This window comes from Pelodiscus sinensis, chromosome 2 (genome assembly GCF_052426305.1).
Source record: "Pelodiscus sinensis isolate ZL-2025 chromosome 2, ASM5242630v1, whole genome shotgun sequence".
NCBI classification, from domain to species: Eukaryota; Metazoa; Chordata; order Testudines; family Trionychidae; genus Pelodiscus; species Pelodiscus sinensis.
This window is the reverse complement of record NC_143053.1, coordinates 47,253,959-47,274,466: the sequence shown is the minus strand read 5'-3', so window position 1 is coordinate 47,274,466 and position 20,508 is coordinate 47,253,959. Positions and strand designations below refer to the sequence as shown.

Sequence of the window (20,508 nt, the reverse complement as noted above, 5' to 3'; positions counted from 1 at the left end):
TTATTCACTGCACCTGCCTTCCAAATAATTAGCACCATTCATTACCAACAATCAGCAGTAATGGTGCTAAAAGTTAGCTATCCAAGCAGTTATAAAAATAAGGGTGTACCTTGCAAATAAAGCTGTGAAGGAGAGGAGGAATCAACAAAAATCTTTTGCAAATGAAGGACTTACATATTTCCTTTGCCATCATATACCCATTTGGTGCTGCCAATTCCTTCAAAGTCTGAGGCCCAGTAATAAATACATGCATTAATGTGCAAGATAAACAGCAGGTATCCAGTTGTTCGAATGACTCTGTAAAGGACAACATATTGCAAATCATAGCTTATATAATTCCTGGAAAAGAGCCTGTTTTCCCCCTTTGCTATGGAACTCCCTGATTTTGATCAAAAGCCATATTAATGCTGGCTATTACTTGCCACAATGCAACACCATGAGTGGCATTTTCCAGCTATTTTCCCACTGTGTCACCTCTGGCCTCTCTCTTCTTCCAAAGGCCAAAGGAATCACCTTCATAGACCAGTTGATGCAGGGTCACCCCTAAATTATGTTTCTCTTAGGACTTCATAAACCATTGGCTTAACTGGCTATAAATGTTTATAGAAAGGTGAAACTGTATTAATGGGATTGTGGTGTATGAATCAATGTATTTGCTAGACTCTGCTGAAGACAATCAGTAGGTGTTTCATGTCAGAAATTTTGTGTATTGACAGCTGCATGAGGAAACTTGCAAAATGCTTGTTCCTTCTAGTCCTTGACAAAGCCAGCACTTTTGGTTCCTCACTCTCTTCAGAATATAATTCACCCAATTTTTAATATGCTGGCCTCATTCAGCATACAGCACATATGATCTATAAATGATCTCCTAAATCCTTCAGCAAAGAAGGTAATGTAATTTAGTGGCTACATCAGGAGATGTCAGTTCTAGTTCTAGCTCTTGCATTCACTATGTGATCTGGGGAAATTGCCTTTTTTGTGCCTCAATTTCTCTATTTGCAAATGGGGATAATATTCATCCTTCGTCTTTCAAGGAGACTTATGAGGTATAATCAGTTAACATTTGTGAGTCATCTGTATGGATGGTGCCACATCAATGCTGAAGATTGTTATATAATGTACCTGCTATAGTAAAAAAATATTATTACAGATTTAAAATAATAAATCCTAAAGAGGAAGAAATGAAAAGCAAGAGAGAGAATGTATTTTCAGATGAGATGTAGAGTCCACATAAAAAGCTGTAGCAAGGTGGTTCCATCTGCTAGGCACTGCATTGAAACAGGACAGAGTGGAATCTGGTACTAAATGAATGAAGAGGGAGAGTAGTAGGGAAACACAAGGAAATTAGCTACAGCAATGTCTTAAAAGGTTTCAGGTAAGGAAGATACATTTGAACTGGATTGTGATATGCATGGGAATCATGCACACTGATCAAGTGCAATGAATAGACCTATGAGTCTTAATTTCACATGGCATCTAGATACCAGGAAGATAATCTCCTAAAAACACTTAAGATTAAGATGAAGTTCCAGAACATCAATCTGTTTTACATTGTATTACATAGATACACGCTCCCTTCCATATGAATGTAGCTTTGGTACCTAAGTCTCATAAAATATAGGGTTTGCAATGCATGATTCCCAAGTCTATCATTTAAATGTACTTGTTTGAAATATAACAGTGGCATAGATAAGATTCTTGCTCTCAGGCAATAGCACACAAGAACCATATAAGCCCCAGAGGTACGTAGAGGTGAATTTTCCAGGTGCAGGCATTTACAAGCAGCAATTTACGCTGCTCTACAGTCCACCCTCCACAAGACTTGTGGGTGAGGAGACAGGGATAATTAAGCTGGGGTCTGCATTATGGACATTTTTAGCAGCAGTGTAGCCCTTAGGGTAGTGCTGTTACTTAGGAGCTGTTTTGGTTCCTAGAAAAGCCTGTAATAAGGAAGGCACAAAACCCTTGTAGTCACTCCTATTTCCCAGGGTCTGTGCTGCATCAACTCTCACCACATGTTTAGCCAAGACAGTGAAAGGGGAAGATTCTGTATATCTCAAATGCAAGGTGAGAGTAGTGTTTAAAAAAAAAATGCAAACAGCCTTGGTATCAGGACTGCTGCTATATGTCAGAAAACCACCACACAGAATCTCATGTCCTCCATTAGCAAAGGAAGTCTCCTAGAATGATCCCATGATCCTTTTCTGGTTCTTTGGATCCTGTCTGGTACGGTAACATGGACTCCCATCCTTTACACACTTATGAATGTCAGTAACTTCACCCACATGTTCAGTCATACCGAACAGAATGGGATTAACTCACGAATAAAATTACCCGTGGATGTTACTGTTTGTAGGATTAGGGATGTTAGCAAGTAGTTGACTAACCAAGTGCCCAATAAGCATAAGCTTATTGGCTAGTTGACTGGAGTATCGACTACTCCCTTCCCCCTACCTTGCTACCTCTATGTGAGGTAGCAAGCAGGGGAGAAACAGGAGCCAGTACTGGGAGGAGCTGACTTAAAAGCTGGTTCCCCCAGCACCGTCTCTGCAGTGCCACCCTGCTGCCTCTGAAAGAGGCAGTGGGGGAAACAGAGGAGGCTGCTGACAAGCAGCCCCTGTTCCTGGAAGTCCGGGCTGGCTGTGTGCAGTGGCTGCTCCGGCAGCCTGCCCTGTTCGCGGTGGACAGGGCTGTCTGTCACAAACTGGGGCTGCTGGACACAGCACAAGCCGGGACTGAGCAGTCCCAGCTCATACTGGTGTGGGATGCTGTGCCCCTGCATTTTGAATGTAGTAAGAGCTGCAGCTCTGCAGGAGTGGTCCTTATTGACTAATCAGGTAGTAGCTTTGTCTGGATTGGTGGGGAAAAAAGTATAACGGCTCCCTTAAAAGTCCCTCACCCTTGGGGTTGGGATGTGGAGTGACCAGTGGTGAAGAAAAGGCATCATCGGAGCCAGTGGATAAGCTGGTGGATTCAAGTAAGCCATTAACTCCTGCACACCTTGTGGGAAGGTTCCCTGTCCCTCTAGGCTGAGCTGCCTTTCATGGCTGGATGAACAGCTCTTCTCTCCTCTTTTTGGTCTGTTGTAGAAATTGCATTCATTACTTCTTCTGAGACTGGGAAACTTCATGCCTGGCATTTTGTCTTTCTCCCTGCATGTTCAGGACAATGATTGAAATTTTGTGCCAAACTTTGCATAACAAGTTTACTGCTCACATACCTGTAGATGTATGCTTTATCCAGGATACCTTCCAACCGGTCATTGAATTCAAAGAAGGTCAGATGCTAGACAGAAACCAAATGAAAGCAATTCAACCATGGTCCTTATAACATATTTTTCTATTAGGGCTGACATTAGTTTGCATACTTATTTTGAAAATAATGGAATTTTCACTTGTCTGTATAAGATATTTCACTTAAATATCTAGTTTAAAGGTAAACTATGAAGCTAAGATGAAAGTTGAGTTTAGCATAGATTTTGATGGTATTTGTTCCTATTAGCTATCATTACTGAAATAACTCCTCTAAAATTAGGATGGGGGCAAAGTTGCATCAGTGCATAGAACATTACAGGATATAATATAATCACATATAAAGTCAGGAGGAGGCAAAAAGTGGAGCATACAGACCTATGAATAGTTTGGTGGCGGCAAAACAACATTTTGGAAGGGCAACTGCCCCCTTTGTCCCATAGCAGGTGACACTTCTGCTTAGCATTTACTATGATGACTGATGATGAATGACTTTTCCCTCATTTAACAATGTACTTGGTTGGGCTGAACATAATTTTGCCAAAATAAATTAATCGTTAAAAAAATTATTTTCCCTCATCTCGAAATCCCTGTCATTTTCTAGTCAATGATATCTCAGACTGTAACATCAAAACATGAGGTCTCATGATGAATTTTTAAAGGTTAGTCAATCTATTCCTGTATTGAATTCCTCCCACATTAACTATTTTTACTTAGTTTTGCTAGATGCCTTTAACATTAACAGCTACTTTTTGCTGTTTTCTGTCTAGCACAGATTTACATTCTTCCTTGCCATTTTGATTCCACATTGCCCTACCAGGACATTAAAAACCAAACAAACCAATGACACACTTTCTTCCTGCCCCAGTTTTTTTAGTCAGTAGGTACTACAAAAATATGATAAGGGAAGCTGTTTCTTTAGGTAAACCTTTAGCATAAGTTTGCATATCAAATATATTTTCAGAAAAAGTTTTGCCACTGAAATGGATGCCACCACACATTGTGCAGGGATGGTAGATGCCTTCTTCATGTAACAAAGAGAGATTTTTGACCTTCACAAATTCAGCAGGGGGTTTTTCAAGGGCAGGTCTAGTGCAAGGCCCAAAGGGTAGCATTTAGCCACTAGCTTGATTGGGGTGGAGGGTGCAAGAGGATGTAGTGAGAAGGCAGAATTCTAAAATGTTTCTACCCCATGAATAGTGGGCCCTGTACATTTCCTGCACTTGATAAGAAAAATAAGCTTATCTTTATTAAGGTAAGTGTAGTGTAAGGTATATGTTGTCCTTAAATATCATTCCATTGCTCTTAAGGGTTGACTTTTGTAACTTATGTGACAGGTAAGCGATAAGTATTGTGGCAAAGCTCCATGGGTCCTCTGTGCCCCGTGGGTCCTGCACTTCTAGGTGGTTATTGTATGCCTCAGACACTCACTGTGACCCTCCATACTGCCTCTTACCTTTTCCAGAGGCCAGGGTCACTGCTTACTGAGCCATCCTCATCTTTGGCAAAGTCAAAAGATTGAGGTGAACTCTCTCCCTTAGTTCTGGCCTCCCTTTCCAGGATCAGACTTTTAGTGGTGTGAGGAGGGTTGGGGGGAACCCAGGCCTATCCACTGCTCTGTGTTCCAGCCCAGGGACCCAAGGGAGTAGCAACTGATGGGATTTTCCCTCTAGTCCCAATACAGCAACCTTTTTCCTGGGCCACTTCCCTAAACATTGCCCTAATACATTTTCCCTAGTACCTGAGCGAATCTTTCCTACTTCAGCACAAACACTCTTTCCTTTTTTCAGACCTCAACTCCCTAGCAATGCACTTCCTTCTCTCAGTCCTTCACTCTTCTCCTTCCCCCTCTCTTACCTGATAGGAAACCTTAAAGTAACCCAGCAGGCCTTAATTGGCTGTAGGTGCTTGATTAGCCTGCTTCTTCAGGCAAATTCTTAATTAACCTTGTGTGCCTGCTTGCCTTGATTATGTGGCAGCAGTCTCTGGAAGTTTACTCAGGAAACCATTCACCCAGTACCTGGTATGTCTGCCCTCCACCAATCTATTATAGCCAGCTGCCATGGATCTGTCACAGTACACTATTTTCATTCCACAATGGCTTTTGATTTTTTTTAAACTACACAAGATATTTAAAACTATTTCAATTTAGACTAATAGAAACAAACTAGTCTAGATCACAGAAATACTGTTTATAAGGCAGAAAGTAAATATAAAAATCAGCTGAAAAATAACCAGAACAATTATTCTGATTATTAAAACAACATAGTTTAGTTATTTATTTGGCAGTTGTTTAAGTTTTTAGCTTAGATTATTAGAAAGAGGAAGCATTTACGAACTCAGAAATTAAAACCTCCCAAATATTTGTACTAAATCTTAAAATAGGTTTTAAACTTCTCATATTTTCTGGTGGACAAGCAGTGATAATAAATCCTCTGGTCTTACCTTTAACATCTTGTTTGCTCTAAACACTGGGTAAAACCCAAAGATGAAGTATAAAACATCAAATGGTATTACTGATACCAAATCAAGCTGTTGAAGAGCACAGTTCAATTAGACTTGACAATGACTGTAACTTAGTTGCATTCTGTAGCGAATATGTCTAGATTTAATAATCATTGCATGTTAAAGATAAACAGTCAACACATAGTGTCTGTCTATCTGCGTAACTGACAAGTAGAACCATCTCTAAGAAAACACAAGGTGCTTTGTTCTGCCCTTACTTATGCTCATGCACATCTCAGATTTTCATATATGTACTGAGGATTATTAACATTCTATTGGATATTTAATTACAGCTTTACTGTTAATAATTGAACAATGTGGGCTCAGTTCTGGTGTTGATGAACCCGAATTGTGCTGAAGGCTTGGGGGGTGGGTGTTGGCTCTCCTCACAAACATTTCAGAGTAGAAGTATTGGCTTTGCAAGGCCATAATACCTCCAAGGACCTGTGGGGAGCACAAGAAAGGGCTCCCCTTGCTATATAACAGGTATAGGCACCACTTCTTCCAAGGCAACCATTCTCTTCTATCCCATTCCGGTTCTTTTACTGCTCACATCATCCTAGACCCTGAGTGCCTTCCAGCAGTGCATTAAGTGATGTGACTAGCATTTTCCACATGCGAGTCTCTCTTCCTAATTCAGTGGAAACTCTACTTTGGGGAGAGAAAGGAAGCTGTACCAATCAGTCACTCTGTCTTAACAGGGACAGCTCCTTCATGGAGGTAAGGTCCATTCATGGCTGTTAGCTAGGATGGGTGGGAACGGTGTCCCTAGCCTCTGTTTGTCAGAAGCTGGAAATGGGCAACAGGGGTGGGATCACTTGATAATTCCCTGTTCTGTCCATCCTCTCTGGGGCCCCTGGCATTGGCCACTGTCGAAAAACAGGACACTGGACTAGATGGACCTTTGGTGTGACCCAGTACAGCTGCTCTTATGTTCTTAAGTGGTTCCTGGCTCAGGCCCTGATTTGCTGCTGCTGTGGTGAGGGAGCAAAAGAGGCTCATAGATTTGGGGTCATAACCCCGACTTCAACCTCTCCACAAACACTTCCACTCTAAGAAATGCCATTAATGTTGTTAGGCTCTAGCTATTGGTGCCATCTTTTTTCTCTCCAGTGCTGGGAGATGGATTGTGCCTGACTCCTAAGAAACCTCTACTGATTGGGGAAGGAGTGCCCCCGGGCCATTGACTCTCCTCTAATGCACTCACACAAGGAAAGGCAAAGTTTAGTTTCAGACATCTGAATATGAGAGTATTTAATAAAATGATAAATTCCAAAATCTAGTGTAGCCCAGGCTTGGGAGCTGAAGAGAACCCTCAACTCCTAGTAACTTCAGTAGAAATCAAAGACACTTGTCATTTGCAGGATCAAACCGAAAACTCAGGCTCAATATGCCCATTCCATCATGCTGCTTTCAGGTTGAATCTCTTCCCTGTCTGTATTCTGTGTGGGCTGTGGTCCTGCAAACACTTTTACTTTGCTTAAATTTAGGCATTCAAGCCCTGCCATGGGAATTAAATGAGACTTCTTGTATGCTTAAAGTAGAGCATGTTCAAAAGTGCTTGCAAGAGCAGGGCCTTAGACTATAATTTCAAAGGCACTTGGGCACCGTGGCTCAGTAACTAACAATACAGTGTCTTTTCACTCTTGCGGAGGAAATCACATTTCAGAGAAAAATGCAATAAAATGGATCCTTGATAATTTTCTAGGGCACGGGGCTTTAAAATTGAGAAGGAGTTTTAGATTTACTAGCAAGGAGCCAGGGTGATATCTTATATTTATGATTATTTCTTACTCTTGTAAGTACATACTAACAGGGCTGTCAACAGAGTGGGGGCAAAGGGAGCAGTTGCCCTGAGGTCCATGACTTAAAAGGGCCCAGGGCTCCAGGCCACCATTGCAGCTACCACAGCAGCAGTGATGGACTGGAGCACCAGGTCCTTTAAATCACAGTTGGAGCTCTGTGTGGCATGGTTGGGGTGGTGCTGAGGACTGGTTGCCCCAAGCTCTGCCCTTTTTGCCCAAGGCTCTGCCCATTCTTGGGGCCCCAGAGCTAAGTCCCCTCCCATTGCCCAAGGCCTGGTGAAATCTGTCACTGGCCTTATATATTCATGTTTCTTAATTAAATTTAACACTTAAATTTAAGCTGGGTACAGGCTTCTTTTTTTAATAAATCTTTGCTGAGCCATAGTTTTGGAAACGAATGCATTCACTGTTACCTCCCATTGCAGTCAATGGGAGACATAGATCCAAAGGCAGTATTTTATTGTGGATGAACAATATGTGTGAGCATGACATTTGATTTAATTGGTAAGAAGCTACAATGACCATCACTCAGTGACCATTCAGTATTATTCCTTGGTCTATGTGGGATATTGGAGCATGGAAAACTTTAGTTCCAAGGCTAAAATTCAAAGCATTCTGAAGTGGCGTACAACCTACTTACCCGAAATTTCAGAGAACTCCGGTAATGTTTCTTCATTTCCACTTTGTCTGTCTAAAATTATAAAGAGAGGGAGGAAAAGCATAGTTAAGAAAAATCTGCCCAAACCTTGTCCCTTGATAGTGTTCAGGCCAGGGTTTGACCCTGCTCTCATTAAAGTCCATGGCAAAACTCAGTGATGCAAGGCACATGCAGGGGATATGACTGAGTATCTCTTAGAGGAACCAGGCCATTGAAAACTAAATAAGGGTACAGCTAGACTGCAGGGGGGTTTTGGAATACCAAAGTTAACTTGAAAAAACTGTGCCACATCCATGGAATGCGTTTGCTGTTCCGCTTTTTTTGAGGAAGAGCAAACGTGCTATTTCAGAAGCCCCTGTATTCCTCATTCTATGAGGAAGAAGGGGGCTTTTGAAAGAGGTTTTTTTCCCAATATTTGGCCCAGTCTAGACGGGCCAAATGTTGGAAAAGCCTCTTCCAGCAAAAGTATCGGAAAAAGCTATGCAACATGCGGAACACATTTTGTGGAGCTTTTTCCGACAAACAGATGTAGTCTAGCCGTACCCTGAATGTGCTATTATTGGCATTATAACAATCAACACTGAATTCATTAATAATGATTAGCCATTTATTTTCAAATTGCTCACCATGGGAACTGACAGTAAATACCTTATTAGGAAGGCTTATCAGAAATCTCTAAAAGACTATATTTATTATTATACTTATTGTATTTATATCAGAGGTGTTTTTTAAATAACTTTAAAATCATAAGGACTTTTTTTCCATTCCAAGGCAAACCTATTTTCTACTTTCCCTTATTATCTCTTCACAGCTTTAAGAGAGATGCAGGAGTTCAGACTAAATGACCATAATGATTCCTTCTGGCTTTAAAATCCATTAATTGTACAAACAGCTTAAAGTTAAAGTAAAGGAAAAGTGGTCTTCTTTATGCTACAACTTTAACCTTATTCATAAAACTCAAGTTTACTGGGATTAAGCAGGATTGTCAATAACTAAATTGGCACGGAAAGGTATATTTCTTTGCACTACAAACACTATAGACATGTCTATTTAAGACCTCAAACTAGGGTTTAAGTAAAAGCCTATAGCCGTGGTCCCCAACACAGTGCCCGCGGGCGCCATGGCGCCTGCGGGGGCATTTTCATGCACCCGCCAGGTGCTCTGGGCTGGCCTGGCCCCGGGCACATGGCGCGCGGCGCTTGCGGGGTGGGGGGGGGGAAGTGCCACCCCCGGGCGCACGGTGCTTGCGGGGAGGGAGGGGGGAAGCGCCGCCCCCGGGCGCGCAACTTTCCCTGCCCCCTGGCGCCCGGCGGGCAAACGGCCACGCCCCCTGGCGCCCAACAACCTGAAAAGGTTGGGGACCACTGGCCTATAGCATAGAAGGTGTAGTGTGATATATAAAAACACTGAGCTAAGCCTGGTTACAACATACAGATGGAAACACTAGCCTGAAGATACACTTCCTTTTGCAATGTAGACATATCCTCAAACTAGTGTTGCAAAAGAAGTGTGATTACAAATCATATATGATCTAGTTTTAATTTACAAAAACAACAAGAAGTCCTGTGGCACCTGTTGTCATTGTTTTTGCAGATTCAGACTAACATGGCTACCCCTCTGATACTTGTCACCATGCAAGTTTTAATTTAGTGTGGTTAAAATTAACGATGATGAGACCAATATGTACTCATTTTTCTACTTGTGCCGTGGGGCATTGTATCTTTTCTGCTATTTTTAGCTGCCCTCACTAGATTAAACCTAGCATGTGGATGTCTATCCAAGCTGCAATTACATCGCCAATTGAAATGTTGATATTTTCTTGGTTTTGATTTTCTTGCTGCTCTGAATGTGTAGTATCTGATGTCATCTAAACTCATTTTTGTATGTTAATTTAATTTGCTTATTAAACTTGCTACTGAAGCATAGTAATTGTGAAAAGGGGAGAAGGGCTCAACCAAAAACTCAACCAAACACCTCTGAAAAAAGGAAGAGTTCACATTTGACTCTGAAGTTTGCAGGCAGGTCCCATCTTTACTGGAAGGTGATGCTCCAAATTGGGAATGAGAGCATGTGCAGGAAAATAGCTGTAACTCTTCAGTGGATTAAAAAAATGCTAGAGGTAGAGTACAACCAAATTTCCTTATATTCAGTTTGCTTTCAGAAATGATGGGTTTGAGTCTCCCCAGCTGCCAAAAGATAGCACAATAGATCTTTTCATGCCAGCAAGTATCACTGCACTGCATGGGGGATTGTCTCTCTCTTTCTCACACCCACTTTCTCTCTCTCTGTGTGACCATTTTTTTCATCATGTCAAAGCCCTAGATTCTACCCTCATAGATTGTCTGGGAATCTGGCGTGTCAAATTTCAGCAGTGTCAGAGAGTAAGTGTGATGGAATCAGCCAGTGTTATATTGTTGTACTGAAAAGTCTCTTAGGCTGAAATGACACTGGAAGAGAACTTGAGCATACTAGGCCAAATGGTTAGTTTACTGAGAAGCTGATTGGGTGATTGCTGTGCATCAGTTTTGCCAGATATTCTTTGCTATCCTTAGCTCAGCAGAGGCTTCAATGATCCCTCCTCAGTGAATTTCCTAGCTCCTCTCAAACTACCATCTGCTGGTCCATCTTAAGCCTCTCTGTTCATGCAACTCTAAATGAAGTGTTTGTCAATATCAGTGCCCTCTCTACTTACTGGTTCTTTTTGATAGCTAAACAGACTCTACTTGTTTCCTTTTTTTCAGCACTGACTTGTGATTTTTTTTGAGACTTGCTGCCTTTTGATGTAAAAAAAGAAGCTGGAAATTGAATTGTAAATCTTTTACCAAAAGGAAAAAGTTTGTCAGGTTAAGAGGGGTCCCAAGCTTTTATTTAGATGACGTTTGTATAGGCTTTTACCACATTCATCATATGTAATTGAAGCATAACCTATTGGACTAATAGAAAAGCTTCTGTTTTCATCTGCAGCATCTGCACTATATGAGTAACTCCGTGGAGAGTAGCAAATTTCACACACATTTGGCTATATTTCCACATAGTCTCAGATGCCAGAGAAGCTACATTAAGTTGCTTTTTTTCCAACTTGTGTAATTTGTGTAAGAGCTTTAAAGCTGACCTTGCTGCTATCATGTGATGCTTTTGAATTTGCCTTCATCTTTTCAATGGCTGTTGTGTGTAATTAGAATTGTGATGTGGCATGTACAGTATGAAATGTATGTTGTCTCTTTTCCAAAGCAAAAGATCTGAAGAGCATATAAGTATGCTTGGAGAAACAAAATATATCAGAAGGACAGGACAGGTCATGCGGGTGGGGGAGTGGCACTATATGTGAAAGAAAATTTAGAATCAAATGCAGTAAAAATCTTAAATGAATCAACATGTTCCATAGAATCGCTATAGATAGTAATTCCGTGCTCTAATAAGAATATAACAATAGGGATCTATTATCGACCACCTGACCAGGACAGTAATAGTGACTATGAAATGCAAAGGGGGATTAGAGAGGTTATCAAAATAAAGAACTCAATAATAGTGGGTTATTTCAACTACCCCATATTGACTGGGTACATGTCACCTCAGGACAAGATGCAGAAATAAAATTTCTTGATACCTTAAACAACTGCTTCTTGGAGCAGCTGGTACAGGAACCCACGAGGGGAGAGGCAATTCCTGATTTAGTCCTGACTGGCACAAAGGATGTGGTCCAAGAGGTAACTATAACAGGACCGCTTGGAAATAGTGACCATAATATAATAACATTTAATATTCTTGTGGTGTAATTTCAAAAAGGGGAACTGTGCAAAAACGAGGAGGTTAGTTAAACAGAAATTAAAGTAAAGTAAAATCCCTGCAAGATGCATGGACACTTTTCAAAGACACCATAATAGAGACCCAACTTAAATGTACACCCCAAATTAAAAAACCTAGTAGAAGAAGTAAAAAAGAGCCACCATGGCTTAACAACCATTTAAAAGAAGCAGTGAGAGATAAAAAGGCATCTTTTAAACAGTGGAAGTCAAATCCTAGTGAGGTAAATAGAAAGGAGCATAAACACTGCCAAATTAAGTGTAAAAATGTCATAAGAAAAGCCAAAAAGGAGTTTGAAGATCAGCTAGCCAAAACCTTCAAAGGTAATAATATGTTTTTAAAGTACATCAGAAACAGGAAGCCTGCTAAACAACCAGTGGGACCCTTGGACGATCAAGATACAAAAGCACGTAAAGACAATAAAGTCATTGCAGAGAAACTAAATGAATTCTTTGCTTCAGTCTTCACGGCTGAGGATGTTAGGGAAATTCCCAAACCTGACCGTCTTTTGTAGGTGACAAATCTGAAGACTTGGCACAGATTGAAGTGTCTTTAGAAGGGGGTTTGGAATTAATTGATAAACTTAACAGTAACAAGTCACTGGGACCAGATGGCATTCACCCAAGAGTTCTGAAAGAACTTAAATGTGAAATTGCAGAACTATGGTTTGTAACTTCTCCTTTAAATCAGCTTCCGTACCCAATGACTAGAAGATAGCTAATGTAACGCCAATATTTAAAAAGGGCTCTAGAGGTGATCCCAGCAATTACAGACCGGTAAGTCTAACATCAGTACCGGGCAAATTAGTTAAAAAAATAATAAAGAATAAAATTGTCAGACACATAGAAGAACATAATTTGTTGGGCAAAAGTCAACATGGTTTCTATAAAGGGAAATCATGTCTTACTAATCTATTAGAGTTCTTTGAAGGGGTCAACAAACATGTGGACAAGGGGGATCCAGTAGATATAGTGTACTTAGATTTCCAGAAAGCCTTTGACAAGATCCCTCACCAAAGGCTCTTACGTAAATTAAGATGTCATGGGATAAGAGGGAAGATCCTTTCATAGACTGAGAACTGGTTAAAAGATAGGAAACAAAGGATAATAATACATGGTAAATTTCCAAATGGAGAGAGGTAACTAGTGGTGTTCCCCAAGGGTCAGTCCTAGGACCAATCCTATTCAACATATTCATAAATGATCTGGAGAAAGGGGTAAACAGTGAGGTAGCAAAATTTGCAGATGATACTAAACTGCTCAAGGTTAAGACCAAAGCAGACTTTGAAGAACTTCAAAAACATCTCACAAAACTAAGTGATTGGGCAACAAAATAACAAATGAAATTTAATGTGGATAAATGTAAAGTAATGCACATTGCAAAAAATAACCCAACTATACATATAATATGATGGGGCTAATTTAGCTACAACTAATCAGGAAAGAGATCTTGGAGTCATCGTGGATAGTTCTCTAAAGATGTCTACACAGTGTGCAGTGGCAGTCAAAAAAAAGCAAACAGGATGTTAGGAATTATTAAAAAAGGGATAAAGAATAAGATGGAGAATATCTTATTGCCCTTATATAAATCCATGGTTTGCCCACATTTTGAATACTGCGTACAGATGTGGTCTCCTCATCTCAAAAAAGATATACTGGCATTAGAAAAGGTTCAGAGAAGGGCAGCTAAAATGATTAGGGAGTTGGAACGGGTCCCATTTGAAGAGAGGTTAAACAACAGGACTTTTCAGCTTAGAAAAGAGGAGACAAAGGGGGGGGGGGATATGATAGAGGCAGTGCTTTTTTGTGTGTTTAAAAAAAAAAAAGGTGCTGGTACTCCAGGGGAAAAGTTGAGCTCTGACTGGAGGTGCTGGTACTGCGTACTGGGCAGTACCATCATTAAAAAAAGCACTGGATAGAGGTATATAAAATCAGAGTGGTGTGGAGAAAGTGAATAAGGAAAAGTTATGTACTTGTTCTCATAATATAAGAACTAGGAGCCACCAAATGAAACTAATGGGCAGCAGGTTTAAAACAAATAAAAGGAAGTTCTTCTGCACACAGCACATAGTCAATCTGTGGAACTCCTTGCCTGAGAAGGTTATGAAGGCTAGAACTATAACAGGGTTTAAAAGAGAACTAGATACATTCATGGAGGTTAAGTCCATTAATGGCTATTAGCCAGTATGAGTAAGGAATGATATCTCTAGCCTCTGTTTGTCAGAGTGTGGAGATGGATGGCAGGAGAGAGATCACTTGATCATTACTCCCTCTGGGACACCTGGCATTGGCCACTGTTGGCAGACAGGTACTGGGCTGGATGCACCTTTGGTCTGACCCAATATGGCCATTCTTATGTTCTTAAAGAAGCACAGATGTGCCTTGTGAGAAAAAATCTATTTCAGATTTAAACAAGCTCCTACTTCAAAGTACAACTGCTAATGTGGAAATTCCACTTCCCATCCTTACTTACTATTATATCTCCGCCTTTTACAAATTGTATTCGGGGTTGGAACACTACCAGATCACATATGTAGCAAATATCGCAAACAATGTCTACGAGAATCCAATAGACTATGTTGCTTTCTCTTTGTACTGGGAACACACAGCGCAGTGGAATGAACCAGCAGTTCCAGTTATAAGCAATAGTAATGATCAGGAGCCACGCTACATAGCGACGATCTGGAAAAGAAAATAGGAGCTAGTGTTTTAATCCGTATGAAATCATCATCTTTTTATTTCTTTCCAGTGTTTGGGAATAAAGGGCCCACACTGCGAGGAAAACAATGCAATTTGCAGCTGTACCAGACACTGTGATGTGGCGGTACTAACACTGGACTGGGAGATAGGAAATCCTGAGTTCTAATGGTGACTAAGCCATTCCCTTGCTGTGTAACTTCTCTGCATTTCCCCATCTGTCAAAGAAGGATGGCGATAGTAGTAGTGACTCACCTCACTCACAGAATGATGGGAGGAGGAATCTGTTCAGATCAAAACAGGGCTTTGAACATGTGAGGGGCAATATGACTGTTGTCTATTAGGAGGTGAGATGATATTTCTGCAAAGTTACCACATATTGCTATGCAGAGAGATCTTTTAAAAAACTCACCAATGTTGCAGAATTCATCACTCCTGCTCCTAGCTAGTGTACAATGCTTTCCTGTATACAATTAAAAAAATGACTCGATAGCATCTTTGTCAGACTCTTATAATTGCTTTTCACAGATGTCCAGAAAGAAGTACGGATTATTCCAGCTCCTTAACTATTCACCATAAGGTTGCATATAGTAGTATAAAACTTTGCATACTGGGTAAATACACATTCCAGGCCTGGGCAAAATAGGGCCTCCAAGCCACCAGATCCATCTTGCCAAACCACCAGATCTGGCCTAGGAATGCAGTGGGAAGCTTCAGGCAGACTCTCTGGCTACATCTACACTTGTGGCTTCTTGTGCAAGAACATCTTGCCCAAGGATTCTTGTGCAAGAAGTCTTGCGCAAGAAAACATCCACACTGCCATGTGCACGCTGTGCTTTTGTGCAAGAGCTCCCGTGGCAGTGTGGACGCTCTCTTGTGCAAGAAAGCTCCGACGGCCATTTTAGCCATAGGGCTTTCTTGCGCATGAAATCCCTGCCGAGCGTCCACACTGCCCTCTTGTGCAAGAGCTTCTGTGCAAGAGGGCTTACACCTGTTAAAAAAGAGCGTAGCTCTTGCACAAGAAGCCCTCTTACCACGCTGTACTGTAAATTTCCTTGCGCAAGAGCAGGCGGGCAGTGTAGACGCTCTGCGGATTCTTGCGCAAGAACAGCCATACTTGCGCAAGAAGCCGCGAGTGTAGACCCTCCCCCCCTCCCTCTGTGTCTCCCTCCCTCGCCCCCCCCCCCCCCCCCCCCCGCCTGCATGCCACTCAGAAAAGCGGCTGATGGGCCATTTGTGTTTCACAGCTGTGGGGGAGTGAGGGAGAGGCTTTATGCACTGTCCCCGCCCTTAGCACAACCCCATTGGCTGGTTTCTGAACAATGGGACTTCCTGAATAACAAGCAGCATGCAAAGCACCACTCCGCTCTTCCCTCAGGGTCTTATTCACAGATGCACATGGCCCCTGAAGCCTCTGTGGGGATGGGGCAGGCAGGGAGGCTTCTTGAGAAATGTGCTGGGTTGTTGGCTGGGAGTCACCCAGGTAAGGGGTCTCAGCCAGAGTCTGTCTCTGGCACCTCAGCCCCTCTCTCCCCCGCAACCCATTGCCACCTGACATAACCCAAACCCTCTTTCCACCTCCTGAACCCCAATACACTGCCCCAGGTCACAATCCCCTCTTGCATTAGGTCACAACCCAAACTCCTGCACCTCCGTCCCCTGCTTTAGGTCACAATCCTTTCCTATTCTATGTTACAACCCAAGCCCCTGAACCCCAATTCCTTGCCCCAGGTCACTACTCCTTCCTGCCCTAGGTCACAAGCCCAAACCTTTGCACCTCCTCCTGAGCCCAGTCCCGTGCTCCAGGTCATGACTGCTTATTTCACCCAAACTCCCTCCCAGACCCCACATGCCCTCCTGCACCCCAGTCCCTTAGCCCAAGTTTCCTTCTGCCCTCAACCTCCATCCTAGACCCTGCACCACCTCCACTAATATAATGGAAGAATACGGTCCTTGGAGTGGCCCCGCACCAAAACTTATTGCCCACCCTGATCTACACTGCATGTAGACATGACTGGCTGGCCCATGCCAGCTGCCTAAGGCTCACAGGGGCTGGGCAAAGGGGCTGTTTAATTGCTTTGTAGCTGTTCATGTTCTGACTGCAGCCTAAGCTCTGGGAGCCTCCCACTTCACTACTGCCTGGGCTCCAGTCAAAGCCCAAATGTCTACACTGCAATTAAACAGCCTCCCGAGCCCCAGTGCTGTAAACCCAAGTCAGCGGGCATGAGCCAGCCAGGGGTTTTTAACTGCAGTGTAGTCATACTCGGCGTCTTTAGGACATTGCGTCAAGTTTTAGACACAAGGGTACCATTGAGTTTAACTGGTGTTTTACAGTCAAAAATCTGGCAACTCTTCAAACTCAGGAGTGGAAATCCACCTTATGGAAAACATTTCCTTGTTTTGCCTTGTGGGTTTTGGAACACGAACACTTTTCTGACAGATTCCAACCCTTATTGTTAAAACAGAACTAAACCATTAAATGGATTAAATCTAGAACAGTTTCTGCAGAGAGGAGCAGATCACCTTCTGCCATTTACAGCGCAGCCAGGTCTGTGAAAGGGAGTCTGGTAAGAGCTAGGAGTCACACAAGGAATGTATGCAAGGAAGAGGGCTGGGTTCACTTACATTTAAAATACGGTTTTAAAATAGAACATATCTGTTGAGGGTTTTTTTGAGGAGGGGGCAGGGCAGTGGTAGTTAATGACACTCATTGGGGGCGGTTTCATTGTTCCAGCAGGAAAAGTCTCTCTTGCCAGCAAAGAGCAGCTCTAGGGAAGACATTACAGCTGTTTTAAGGTCTGCAGTGTAGACATAACCTAAAAGGGTGAGGGGAAGGAGACTCTCTCGTCTCTCCTCTTTCCAATACAGACACCCTACCCCCTGCTGCTGAAGTGGAGACCAGCCCAGTTGTTCAGTTTGGGTAGTGTCAGATTTTCATGAAAACTCTGTTTGCCATCCAAGATCTTTCAGAAGTGAAGGGGCAGCCCACTGGAACCTAGGGGGATCAGGAATTGAATTGGGACTCAGGAAATCTGCTTTGTATTCCTGGCTCTGCTGGTGAGCTTAGGCAATGGCCTCACCTCTTAGTGCCCCTGTTTCCACTCTCAGCCTTTCTCTTTCTTGGCTAGTGACACAGAAAGCTCTTCACAGAGGGACTGCCTCTCACCCCACACTTGAGCAGGGGGGCTCTGACCTCAGATAGGTCCTCCAGGTGCTGCTCGAACACAAGTAATACAGACTTTTATCCTGCCTTTGACACTTTCCTGTGTGACTGCATTTGGTTTACCTGTGTATGCATCTATACTGTCTGGTAGCGCCATCATCTTCAGGTATTCTTTCAGCGGTGGTTTCTTAAATTTACAGCACAGCATATCACAGTAATGATCCTCCTCTGGCTTGGCTTCACCTTCCTCTTTTTTTTCTTCTTTTGGTGGTGGTGGGGGCGGGGGCGGAGGTTTCTTTTTACCTGGAGCTAAGCATGTGAATGTCACAAAAGGGAACATTTAACCATGGCATGTGCCCTCCTTACTGTTGTGCCAGCCCCAACACATTACAACCCAGCCAATTGACTCCTTAAGTGTTTATTGCTACAATTTTTCAGTTAGAACACAGATTTGAGAGCAAATTCATAGGCAAGCACACTCCTGCTAGAGCTCTGGGTCCCATTTTGCCATACTCGAGCTGAGTTTCTTTCTAAAAATAATTAATGGGACAAGTTGCAGAATAAGATACAACTAAGTGTGAGTAAATATTCCAACTGGACCATTTATAGCTTAAAAAAAAAAGTGAGTGCAAGTGACAGAGAGGGAGGTGATAGGTTAATTAACACAGAAGTAATTAAAAAACTGACCATTTCTTTCTTAGCTGGCAAAGTTTATAATAGTTTAGACTTTCATCCTGACATGCATCCAGCCTACTATATTTTTCAATTTACTGGAATTCAGGTGATCAATAAATAGCTTCTGAAAAAAATCAGACTGTGAAGACTACACACTCTTCCTCTTCTTGCACAAAGGAAGAAAAACAGTTTTTCTCTGAAGAGCCATAACATCAGTACAAGCTGAACCTCCCAAATCCAGGACTCTCTGGTCTGGCAGCATCCATAGTCTGGCAGGATCACAGCTGCTACTGGACCAGAGAGCATTGGCATCCAGGTGTGTGAGTTGGTCGGAAGTCCAGTGGTGGGAGAGCCCCATCTTGGGGACTGGTGAGCCTTGTCACGGGGCCCCAGCTGGGCACGGCACAGCAGGGCAGCTGTGGAGCTCCGACCTGGAGCGGCTTAGCGGGGCAGCCATGGAGCCCTGTCCATGGGAAGCCCCGTCTGGGTGTGGTAGCAGCGGGGGGGGGGGGCAGCCCCACAACCCCACAACCCCAACTGGGCACGGCAGTGGCCTGGTAGCCATGGAGCTCTTACTGAGTGGTGCACGCATGGAGCCCTGTCCCCATGAGGCCCCAGCCAGCTGGCAGAAGGAGGCCAGAGCCAAACCCCTGTAGCAGCAGTGCTGGTGTGGAGCCAGCAGGAGGGAGGGGCAGCCTCCCCACATCTGGCAAATTCCCTCATTTGGGACTGGTCCGACCCTGAGGGTGCTGGACCAGGGAGGTCCAACCTGTGTTATGTTTAATATTCCCAAGTGAGATGCAGTTTTGTGCTCACTTATGCCATTCTAACCTACAGACCTGGCATATTTATTGATGGTGGAAGATTATCTCCATATCTTAAACACTGTTTACTTTAAAAAAGATATCTCATCTTAATATCATCTCCATACCCCCATGAAGAAGATGCCACATATTCCCCCCCATAAGGAATAGATCTTTGATCCCTGGGGGTACAGACAAAATAACCAAGAATCTAGAAAGTAGTTTGCAAATGGTGACAGGCATAGTTTGAGGTTTATCTCTATCAACACTATTTAATATGGTGGACCAATGGAGTTCAATAGAATCACATTCATAGCTGATGTCAGCTAGCACAACGCCATTGACTTCAATGGAGATTTGTTAATGATACCAAATGAAGATTTGGTCCATAATTCTTTGAATATTATTTTCCAGCATTTTAAACACTTATAATGGGATTTTTATCTTCAAACCACCAAATAAATAGCATCTTTCGAGAACTAAAGCAACTTACAAGCTGTAGGACTGCCCTCAGGAGAGGACATTACTGGGTCAGTCAGCTTTTCTTTATAGGCTGATGTTCTTTCCCGAATCTTTTTGACAATATCTTGCAGCTGGGCTTCGGTATACTCATTGACAACCCGGGCTTGAGATGGGCTAATTAAGAAAAATGAAAAACAGTTAAGAGTATGGGAGAGCAATGAAAGTTGGAAGTTGATTATCCCAGAGTGCTACATTGGTGAAGTCTATAGACCTGTTTGCATTACCGCAGGGGTGGGCAAAAGGGCCTCCGTGGGCTGTATCTGGCCCACGGAGGCCCTGCCGCTCCCCCACCCACAGGCCAATCAGGCCCTGGGGCTAGGGGGAAGTGCATGAAGTTTCCTCTGCCCTGCCAGAAATGTGTGGTGCTTAGAAGCGCCACACGCTCCTGGTAGGGCGGGAGGAGACTTTGCGTGATTCTCTACCCCCAATCCCTGATTGACCTGGGGGCAGAGGGAGCACACGAAGTCTCCTCCCACAGCCTGGGGCATGGCCACCTAGGGATAACCTCGGGGGGGGGGGGAGGAAGTCACTTGCTCCCCCATCCTCAGACCAATCATGGTCTGTGGGTGGGGAAGCAGAGAAATATTCTGGCCCTGCCCCTTCCGGTGTGGCCTGGGGCTACTTCA

General features: G+C 43.1%; 1 protein-coding gene across 1 annotated transcript in view; it reads right to left on the bottom strand.

Moving 5' to 3' along the window:
• The window catches only part of CNGB3 (cyclic nucleotide gated channel subunit beta 3), a 109,653-nt gene that overhangs the window by 29,391 nt on the left and 59,754 nt on the right, over window positions 1-20,508 (bottom strand). The window contains exons 4-10 of the mRNA XM_089775977.1: window positions 19,854-19,996; window positions 18,006-18,191; window positions 14,496-14,704; window positions 8,202-8,252; window positions 5,697-5,783; window positions 3,221-3,285; window positions 175-297 (exon numbers count right to left, since the gene is read on the bottom strand). Of these exons, the coding sequence (XP_089632103.1) occupies window positions 175-297; window positions 3,221-3,285; window positions 5,697-5,783; window positions 8,202-8,252; window positions 14,496-14,704; window positions 18,006-18,191; window positions 19,854-19,996 (864 nt within the window). The remainder of the gene's footprint in view (window positions 1-174; window positions 298-3,220; window positions 3,286-5,696; window positions 5,784-8,201; window positions 8,253-14,495; window positions 14,705-18,005; window positions 18,192-19,853; window positions 19,997-20,508) is intronic.